This window comes from Impatiens glandulifera, chromosome 1 (genome assembly GCF_907164915.1).
Source record: "Impatiens glandulifera chromosome 1, dImpGla2.1, whole genome shotgun sequence".
NCBI classification, from domain to species: domain Eukaryota; kingdom Viridiplantae; phylum Streptophyta; class Magnoliopsida; order Ericales; family Balsaminaceae; genus Impatiens; species Impatiens glandulifera.
The window spans coordinates 22,699,946-22,711,112 of NC_061862.1; the positions used below are offsets into that span (position 1 = coordinate 22,699,946).

The window sequence follows — 11,167 nt, forward strand, 5'->3', positions numbered from 1 at the left end:
AGTAATATTGTCAAGAAGAAGAGTCAGTCTTGGGGTTGTGGAATCTTCATCTTTTTTAGGAATTAATAATTTATTTTTTAGTAAAAAATGATCCACAATTTATATTTTGTTTGCTAGACTGACATTTTGTTATTATATATATAACCATTGTCGTGAAATCATGAGACTTTGGTCAAATTTAAAGGGTATTCTTCCACCTATATGAAAAAATGAGTCAATAGATCACCATTTTAGTGGAACAATCGTGTTGAAATCAAATGCATGGATAAAGTAGTTATAATTCATTATGTGATTACCTTTTACAATACCATATTATAACGTGATAGTTCCTTGTGTATTTTGTGATTAGGAAGAAAATAATTAATTAGTTTGATATTACTGGATGAATTGGCAAGGTAACTCGTGCCGACTAATGAAACAAAACTATGGCGCCAGCTAAGCAAGCTCCGTGGCGAGCTGCCGCAGTATTTGGCCTCCATTCATTGCACACCCAATCGCCCTTACGAGGAAGTATGATAGCTCCATAAACTATCAGGTTGCAATATTGAACTCTTCTCGATTTCATTGTCCAAGAATGAAAAAGAAGCTTCTATCAATATCGTGTCGCCCCAGGGAACCCCCTTTTTCTTTATCCCCTTTCTTCCATTTATAAAAAAATCGGCAAGTGTCCGGCATAAAAAAAAAGATTTTTCATACCTTTCCGGCCTTTTCAACGCGCGCTACAGACCGCTATTGTCCCCTTGTCACGGAGATCTATTTTAGGGCTAGAGAAGAGCTTCTCACTTATTCAACCGAGCATCTTTGGGCTGGAGATTGCTATTGAAGGGCTGTTATTTATGTAGGCAGGGCGGAAAGGCAGGAAGCCCAGCACGTAGGTGGTATAAGTTCCTATGACCGAGTCTTTTTGGCCCCTATGAACATTTTTTCTTAATGTATTAAAGAGGGCTTCTCTAACTAGTGAAAAGTTGTGGGTGTCCCCTAATGGCCATTCTTGGTAAAACGTTGCGCTCACTAACGCTTATTAATAGGGCTACGCTCGCTATAATCCTCTTATCTTAATAGGGGCATTAACTGAAAGAATGCAAAAAGAACTAGGCAGTAGCGTCTTTGCTTATCCAACGGGAATAGTGACGTTTTATTCAATTTTTTATTGGCATGTATAGTTTTGGTGTTCATTATTAGTACAGCACCTACAAGTACCTCTAATGCATTTATGTGTGCAAGGATATGAATTAGATCCTCAATAAAGTAGTTGGAGCAAATCAAGTTGGAGCAAAATGTTAAAGCAAAGCAGTAGCAGTTTGAATGAAGAATTGTGAGTTAAAATGAGAGTATAGCCTAACTTTCACTTTTTTTAAAATTATTAAAAACAATATTGATACATTTTGTTAATATTTTTTTTATGTTAGTAACGGTTGAGTGATACATTTTGTATTTTGTTTCTAAGTGAATATTATTTTTGACTTAATACTTTTAAAAATAGTTATTTAATTATTTTAAATATTATTATTAAAGTTTTCAAATATGTAATGTATTATAAGAAAAAATTAGGAGAAAAATATATTTAATTTTAACGAATATTTCTATGAAAACAAGAGAAATATTCTGGGAAACATTCTAACATTGTCGTAATACTCAACTTAATTCTAACATTCAAGAGAAACATTCTGGAAAACATTCTAACATTCTGAGAAATATATTAATTAGGATATTCTTATGAAAACATTCTGTTTTCTACATAATAGTTTTTAATGAAATCATCCGTAAAAAATATTGTCGTAAATTCCATAATAAATACAATGAAAATTTTCTAATGAAATTATGTGATAAACATTGTCGAAATATTCGTCATAAATTTCGTAGTAAAAGTGACGGAATATATTATGTAAGAAATATCATCACAATATGACATACAGGAAAAACTGTCACAAATATTTCTGATGAATTTTATGTTCATCAGAATATTTATTGACAACCGTAATACAGATATTTATTATACAAATAAAAAATATGTCGTTAATTATATATTCGTCATAAATTCGGTAGGAAATATACATCACAAATGTCAAGTTTTCAACATTCTGGTTATTATCATAATATATATATAATGATCTCCTATTGAAATGACATAACACGACAATTGAGTTTGGTTGAATTTATTATTTATTTTATAATTTAATAATCGATACACACTAGGTTTGTCAAGTTTATTTTTTACACTCTTACATTTGCTTGCTGTAGAGTTTGAAGTCCTCACAACAATTGTCTCAATTCGTTCATTGTCAATGGTGAATAATCAAAACATTCTAACATTCTGAGAAATATATTAATTAGGATATTCTTATGAAAACATTCTGTTTTCTACATAATAGTTTTTAATGAAATCATCCGTAAAAAATATTGTCGTAAATTCCATAATAAATACAATGAAAATTTTCTAATGAAATTATGTCATAAACATTGTCGAAATATTCGTCATAAATTTCGTAGTAAAAGTGACGGAATATATTATGTAAGAAATATCATCACAATATGACATACAGGAAAAACCGTCACAAATATTTCTGATGAATTTTATGTTCATCAGAATATTTATTGACAACCGTAATACAGATATTTATTAAACAAATAAAAAATATGTCGTTAATTATATATTCGTCATAAATTCGGTAGGAAATATACATCACAAATGTCAAGTTTTCAACATTCTGGTTATTATCATAATATATATATAATGATCTCCTATCGAAATGACATAACACGACAATTGAGTTTGGTTGAATTTATTATTTATTTTATAATTTAATAATCGATACACACTAGGTTTGTCAAGTTTATTTTTTACACTCTTACATTTGCTTGCTGTAGAGTTTGAAGTCCTCACAACAATTGTCTCAATTCGTTCATTATCAATGGTGAATAATCATTATCTCTTCAACAACGTTAATTCTATTGCGGGGAAGCCTTCCAAGTAGTAGTCCTATTTTCGATTAGGCAAACAACTAAGTATTAATCAATAAACAAAAAATAGATAATAATTTATACTTTGTTTTACAATTTAATTCATGTGTCAATATGCGGATAAACATTGAAGTCAATATTTATTTACAAAATATATATGCATACATAAAATTATAAATAAAATTTAACAATTAAAAGTAATATAATGATTAAAGTGTCACTTTTTTTTTTTTTTATTAAAGATAAACATGAAGATTTAAATTTAAAAGTCAAAACAAATAAATTGGATGACACAATCATATCAGTAATGTTACTCAATTAAATATCAAACTTTTTATTTATTTTATAAAGATTTACGTGTTTAAGAGATATATTTAAAAAAATGACATAGGGAACTTTTTATATTTTATTTAAAAAAATTATAAATCGATATTATTAACTATTTTGTAACTTGGGCATATATATATATAATGTTACATTCTTAAATAACAAATCCACTATTTTCTACTTATAAAAAATTGCATGAAAGACTTAATTAAAAAAAAAAAGACATAAGAATTCACTGAATTTTCTATCTTGTTTATTTTAATTAGTCCATTTTTTTTATTTTTATTTTAAAATATTTTAATCGGTTCTTGAAAATCTATTTATTGTGTAATTGTAATAATTTTATCTTCATTAATTATGCATAGTTGTATTATTTAAAATAGTAATTTTTAACAACTAATTTATTGACATATAAATAGAATGAGTGTTTATTTATAAAGATTCATCCTTTTTGAAGGAAAAAAACAGACTTGGCCCAACAAAATCTATGAGTATTAAAACTAGGTAATTGTCCCAACAAAAAAAAATGGGCCGGTCGAGAGCTTAATTAAGTTTGAATAATTTAATTAATAGGTAATCAAACCTTAATCCCATCCTCCGGCAGTTGACTGATGAAGCTTGAATGTTAGTTAGTTATATATATAATATATAATTAAAAAAAGGGAAAACTATTTCACTTGATTAATTAAGTTAGGTCCCAAAACCCGAAAAAGAATGTTTAGTTTGATTAGTTGTTGGCAGAGACTAGCTAATTACGATCCACCGTCCAAATTAAAATAATTAACCGGATAATTTAAGATAATTAATTCTTGATTCAGATTCAAGTTCTCATCTAGATATATTATTTATATAAAACATATTCTAATATTAGATTTATTTTTTAATAACAACCATATAAAGAAACAAGACAAAAATTATAGCAATTATACACCAACTAGAGGTCATCTAGAACCACTTAAAATGTTTCAAAATAAAAATAAAACATAATTGGTTAATTTGAGTATTATATAATATCTCTAAATACATTATAAAGATTAAAATACGTCAATAATATGTCGATAAAAATTTAACATCACAAAAATGATTGCAATTACACATCAAATAATTTCTAAGAGGTCCACTCTTATTCAATTTCTTAATTACTGTTCATTAAACATTCAAATTTTTACAAAAATAAAAATAATAATAAAAAAATTGGAAAGATTGAATTATACCCACACTCATAATCAATGACTTCTACTTTATTTAAATCATTTAAAATAATAAAAAGAAGGTAAAATTATTATTTAATAGTTTAGTCATTGGAATTCAAACAATGGTCTCGAATAAATAATATAAACATTAAATTACATTTTGATTTTTAATTTATTTTAGAATTTTGTGTAATATATATTTTGTACATAAGGTTTTTTCGATTGTTCCGTATATTAAACAACAAGTTATTTATATTTATATTCATTTACATTTATGTGAAAGATTCAAACAAAGATAAATATTTAACTTACATCACTAAAATTACATTCAAATACAAAATATATACCCAATATGTAAAATATTCAAATTTATTGTTGAATTTAAAATATTAAAACTTATTTAATTTGTTAGTTAAAATATTATATTGATTATGTCTCAAATTCAAAATTTATATATATATATATATATATATATTATTTTTATTTTTAATTTAACTGTTTGTTTTAAGTTTTTGTGGAAGGATTACCTATCGAATTAACGTTCGATTAATTTACTTTACAAAATAATTTTCCTATGTTTTATTGTGCACGGCATGGATCAGATGATTTACAATTAAACATTATAAATATAATATCAAATACATATATTCGTGTATAAGATAAATACTAACCAATCATTTAGATTAAATAAGATTTAACACTTAATTAATAAATCATCGGGATTAGAGTCGGTGAGGTGTAATTGTTTGTATTTAATGGAATTAGATTAAGTACAATGACACTTTAATTTAAGACCCACTAACCTACAAGTCCATTTACCTAATTCTTATTTAGAAGTCATCATTAATTTGGGTTTTTTTTGTTTGTAATGTTTTGCATAAATTATAAATAAATATCTCAAATTTTGATAATTTTTTTTTAAAAAAAATTGAAATTTTAAATTTTTTTTAAATGAATACATACAGTTATCATAAATATTTAAATTTATAATAGAATATGAATAATTGGCATAATTAATTTATTGTAAATTCTATCAGGAGTACAGATCGATCATATGAAATAAGTTATTAAATAAGCTCTCATGATCATGTGACCTTTGGGGATAAGCCAATTAAATATTGCCACCTAATCCATTCGTTTTTTATTCATAGTGGGTTAAATGTAAATCATATTTTCTTTAGTTAATATTACATACGGTTTCTCTTCAAATACATAAATCTAACTTCAACTTTTAAAATTCATTTTGGTCACGAGTTTTAATTCTATTTGCAAAGTATTGATACCAAAAATCTATAAAAAAAAAAAAAAAAAAAAAATCTTTCTTCCGATTCTTAAATGTTAGTGATCATGTCTAAGAATACCATTTTTAAAATTTGAAAAAATAAATAAAATTTAAAACTTCATTTGAAATGAAGAGCAGTTAATATATTATAACTTTGTTTATTTTTGTCACTACCGCATGATACGTTACTCTTCTTTTTTATTATAGAATATTGTTTCTAATATATATTTAATATTTTAATTTAATTATTTTATTATAAAAAAGTAATACAATAATTAATTTTTTTTTTACTTTTTTTAATAATTTTAATTGATATATATGTATATATATTTGATTTATAACTGTTAAAATTTATAATAATTTTAAATTAAATGTTTTTAAACAATATTTTATTAAAATTTTAATAAAATTTTATTTTTAATTTATATAAAATTCTATTTATAATACTTTTATTTTTAAATAATTATTAAAATATTTACTAAATAAAAATTCAATTAAATAAATAATAATTTAGAATCAAATGTTTTAAAAAATTAGCCATTTTAATATATTATTAAAATATAGAATGTTTTTTATATATTTTTTAAATTTATTCTAATAAATAAATAACAATATTATATATTTTTTAAATATATAAAATAGTTAATCTTATTACAAATTTCATTATTCCAATATAAAATTAAATCATTGTTTAAAATTATTTAATTCAAAGTTATCATTATATATATATATATATATATATATATATATAATTATAATTAAAAAATTTATTAAAATATTCTAAATAAAAAAAAATTTATTTTAAAAAATTTATTTTATAAAATAATTAATTTAAAATATTAAATATATATTAATAACAAAAAAAATATAACTTTAAATAAAAATTGTTGTTGCCTAGTGGATCCTTGCATCCTAATGTTCAAGCAAATATTCAATTAACTCATAAATAATATACACTTGGTCAAGTTCATATTTAAAAATATATATATACATAAATAAATTTGACTTAGCAGATAAATATGATATTTTTCAATTTACTAAATATCATACATACTTATCTAATAGATATTTTTTTAAACATATATTTGAGGAGTGTGACAATGAGAGAAGGAGTTGGAAGGCTTGTAGGTAGTATATATATATGTGTGTCTTCACTAACTATTATTGCAATTAAGAAGCAAAGTTTTCAACAAGAGAAAGCCTTAACCTTAATTCATTCCACATAAAATTGAAAATGCCTATCTCTAGAATCGCTGTCGGGTCTCCGGCGGAGGCGAGCCACCCTGATGCGCTAAAAGCCGCCCTTGCGGAGTTCATCTCCACCCTCATTTTTGTTTTTGCCGGGGAAGGCTCTGGCATGGCTTTTAGTAAGTCTACATTGTATTTATTTATGCATTTTTTATTAATGGGTTCACCGTGAACTGATCATGATTTGGATTTTGGACAGATAAACTGACTGACGATGGCTCATCCACACCGGCTGGACTAGTGGCAGCGGCTGTGGCTCATGCATTCGCTTTGTTTGTGGCGGTCTCAGTCGGAGCTAACATCTCCGGTGGTCATGTAAATCCAGCTGTTACTTTTGGAGCCTTCATTGGTGGCCACATCACTTTGGCAAGAAGTGTTCTTTATTGGATCGCCCAATTACTCGGATCCGTTGTTGCTTGCCTTCTTCTTAAGTTCTCCACCGGTGGATTGGTACTAATATATAACTACTTACACAGTTAGTTACATTATAAATTTAATCACTTAATTAATTTGCCTTCTGCATGCAGACCACCTCTGCTTTTGGCCTGTCCTCAGGTGTGTCTGAATGGAACGCAGTAGTGATGGAGATTGTGATGACCTTTGGTCTGGTCTACACGGTTTATGCAACCGCCCTGGACCCCAAGAAAGGAAACATTGGAATCATTGCACCTCTTGCTATTGGTTTCATAGTTGGTGCCAACATTTTGGTTGGTGGTGCCTTTGATGGTGCATCCATGAACCCTGCCGTGTCTTTTGGCCCAGCTGTTGTTAGCTGGACCTGGACCAGCCACTGGGTCTACTGGCTTGGACCTTTTGTTGGTGCAGGTATTGCAGCCGTTGTGTACGAGGTTATCTTCATTGGTGTCAACACCCACCAGCAACTCCCCACAACATCCGATTAGTGATCAAAACAGGGAATTCAAATTTGATCTGTTTAATTTGGTTTGGTTGAAATTAATTAATGGGTGGTGTTGGGTTTGTTGGTTAATTTAGTATTTGTATTTTATTTCCTGAAATTTGTCTTGTTCTTGAACAATAATGAAAATTTGAGCATTTCTTCTAATTAATGTTCCTTCTTCTCTACCTACAATATCATTAAACAAACAGTCCCTAATGCTAAAGAGAAACAGAAAAAACAACTTCTATTGCATTTATTTGTAATCCAAAGCATTATTCATTTCAATTTCTTATGCTAAATGTTTTATTGGCAATACTAATGCTATATAATACAAGAAATTTCCGAGACCAAACTCCAATATATATAGCATTAATTCAATTAAACACGACAGATTTTACCAACATATTGTGAGTATTGAATCATTCCATTACATGCTATAATTCAAATGCAAAAACAAAAGAGGTATTCATTCTCCTTACAAACTTGACAATATACAGTCACACCATATTTCAAGCTTCCTAGGCAGCCCATTGCTTCCCCAAAAATCTTACAAGATTAATACCTGTTGCAGCACTCAAAGTTGTTAAGTGAAACCAGAAAGTAAATTCAACACATAATTGCAAGTTAATTATCAGAATTTTTCGTTCTTAAAGGAAAGGAAAGAAAAGAAACCAGAATGCATCTGTCTTGTCAAGTTCTTGAATAATAAAATCTTATGGACTCAAAACATACAGGTGCTCAATGGTTTTTGTTTGTCATCTTCTCTTCTTCTTCTCGTGTGTTTTACCAAAAAGCTTTGCCTTCCGCTGCCTGAATAGATGCAGGTAAAGCTTGGGAAAGACAAGTGGGTACACCAAAAGTATAACCTGATATAATGATTCAAGTGGAACGTGATCAATATTTGGATGATATAAAACTATCTGCTAGAGAAATCATCTGGGCATGACAAGGCAACGAAACTTGAGCCAGATTTTCTTTTTCAAGATTTATTTAAGATAATGTTTCAGTTGGCTTCTCGTACAGCAATATGATCAATAAGAAAGTTAAGAAGGTAACTAACATTTAAGACTTCTACCACTTTCTTACTAATCAATAGAATAAATCAATTACCTTAACCAGGTCGCAGTAGCTAAAATGAAGACTTTTAAATGAATCTGCATAGAGACTTTTATCTTTTATGTAAGGAAGTGCTTGGTACATGAGCCACACTACATAAGAATAACCCAGTTATCAAGCTTCATAAAGGTGGATACTAAAAGTGTTAAAAGGCACATCAAATCAGGGGAAAATATTAGACATTTAAGCAAAGATGAAGAGATTAATGAACTTACTTTCAGCAATCATCCCAACAGGATACAATACAATAAATGCTGTGTACCTAGTTGAAACATAGTACAACATCAGAATATTCTCAAATAATTAAGAATATGCAAGTGATTAAGAGTGTGAATTTTGATTGAATAACAGACCTGAGGTAAGTGATCAAGTACGGGCAATCTCCTATACAAGTAAAAGCATAGTATGGATATCTGACTACCTGTAGCAGAGTTCTTATTTTAGATCCATATCAACAAGATGATAATCCAGAAAAGGTTAGTCAATGAATTAATAAAATCCATCTATACTACTCCATTCCATTTTGAAGCATACATTCATGTTCTGCACGAGTTCTAAGGAATTTATGTTACGATAAAACACAAAAGAATATGCCTTTTTGAATACCATGAAAGATAATAGTCACAACTATATTTTAAAGATTTTTTTTGTTAGAAATACATAGAAGAACTTGTAATAAAACATATTGATATAATGATATAAAACTCTAGTTATATGCTTACTATTTATTAGGAATTTAGAAGATTTTCAATTGAAACGTAATAGTAGTTGGATTTCATGCCTATTATTATTACTGATAAAGAAATATTATCTTAGTGAACATAATATTTTTACATTTTATCCATAATATATAACCAATACATTCTAAAATTACAATATCAATATCAGTGTATAAGCTGAATAAAAGTTAAATGATTTGATTTGGGCTACATGAGAGAAAGAGAGAGGTAGGTACCTAGGCATTTCATTGATTTGTTCTTGAAAAAAGCACATGTTACTTCTACTTCTTAACTGTCTAAACATTTTGATTTCCAAATTGAAACATTTAAGTTCATGTTCAAAAGTAATGTCTAAACATTTAAATTCAAAAGGCACATGCTGTCTATTTACTCTTTAGGAATTTCATCCCCTTTCTTGGTTATAAATCAATTTACATTTAAAGCACTTTACATCACTCACAAAAGATTGGTAAATGTTACCCAACACACTTTTCAAAGTAGAACTCAGTATCAATCATTATCTCACTTAGCATAAAGTTTCCCATTGCTCTAACTGGTTTAAAGAACCATGTGAAAGATGCAATTCTAGGAAATTCAATAAAGCAATTCTATAGAAGAAATCATAGCAATTGAAGAAAAACATGATCTAAATTACTATTTTCCAATGTAGACATCTTCCTTACCTCAATTAGGCACCAAGCAATTAATGTCAAGTAAACAGCAGGTAGCTCCTGGACCTACACTTAACATATTTCATCAGTGAAAAGACAAAACATAGAAAAACCCTACTAAAGTCATATTAATTGTACCTCATAAATTGGTCTAACAATCAGCAATAGGAAATTGGACCTTCCTGCCCATTGAAATAAGGGATTAACCCATCCACTAGGAACAATACCTATAATAATAAAGGAAGAAATGAATAAAATAGAAAAAAAGAAAAGAAGTATTATTAGTTAGTCTCAGAAGAAGGATCATCTATCTACCAATTGCTCCATGAATAACCTCCAAGAAAGCGAAAGCTTGTAGAAAACCTTGAGAAAAGATAAGAATAAGCATCTAAGAAGAAGTAATAATTAATGGAAGAAAAGAAAGAAATTCATTGAGCCACTTACAGAGCTGATCTCCGGCAGAGGCATAGGCGCCGTTGAACGATTTGGCAGTAATAAAGTTATTCAATATCTTCAACAGAGATATTGTCCTGCATTATGAGAAGTATCAGTAAATATAGAGTAGAAAGAGAAAGAGAAAGAGATGAGCGGACGAAAGAGGAATGACCATCCAGCGGCCTGAAGAGAGTTGTAACCAGCGAGATACAGATTCGACAAGGATCCGGACATTGTTGTTACTCAATCTCCAAACGATTGGTCTCCTGGTTTCTTCTTCTTTTCCTTTCTTTCTTTCTTTATCCTTACTATTATTA

The 11,167-nt window shown here is 28.0% G+C and overlaps 2 protein-coding genes across 2 annotated transcripts; one reads left to right on the top strand and one right to left on the bottom strand.

Moving 5' to 3' along the window:
- The first annotated feature begins 6,997 nt into the window (after positions 1 to 6,997).
- LOC124921023 (aquaporin TIP1-3-like) lies at positions 6,998 to 7,950 on the top strand. Its single transcript, XM_047461621.1, has 3 exons — positions 6,998 to 7,130; positions 7,211 to 7,461; positions 7,539 to 7,950. The coding sequence occupies exons 1-3, from the start codon at positions 6,998 to 7,000 to the stop codon at positions 7,911 to 7,913; spliced, it is 759 nt and encodes a 252-aa protein (XP_047317577.1). The 3' UTR covers positions 7,914 to 7,950.
- Positions 7,951 to 8,252: 302 nt separating this feature from the next.
- LOC124921021 (very-long-chain (3R)-3-hydroxyacyl-CoA dehydratase 2) lies at positions 8,253 to 11,167 on the bottom strand. Its single transcript, XM_047461620.1, has 10 exons — positions 11,023 to 11,167; positions 10,860 to 10,945; positions 10,731 to 10,778; positions 10,554 to 10,642; positions 10,428 to 10,481; positions 9,379 to 9,446; positions 9,241 to 9,287; positions 9,020 to 9,117; positions 8,642 to 8,775; positions 8,253 to 8,471 (listed from the first exon to the last, which is right to left on the bottom strand). The coding sequence occupies exons 1-9, from the start codon at positions 11,082 to 11,084 to the stop codon at positions 8,665 to 8,667; spliced, it is 663 nt and encodes a 220-aa protein (XP_047317576.1). The 5' UTR covers positions 11,085 to 11,167; the 3' UTR covers positions 8,253 to 8,471; positions 8,642 to 8,664.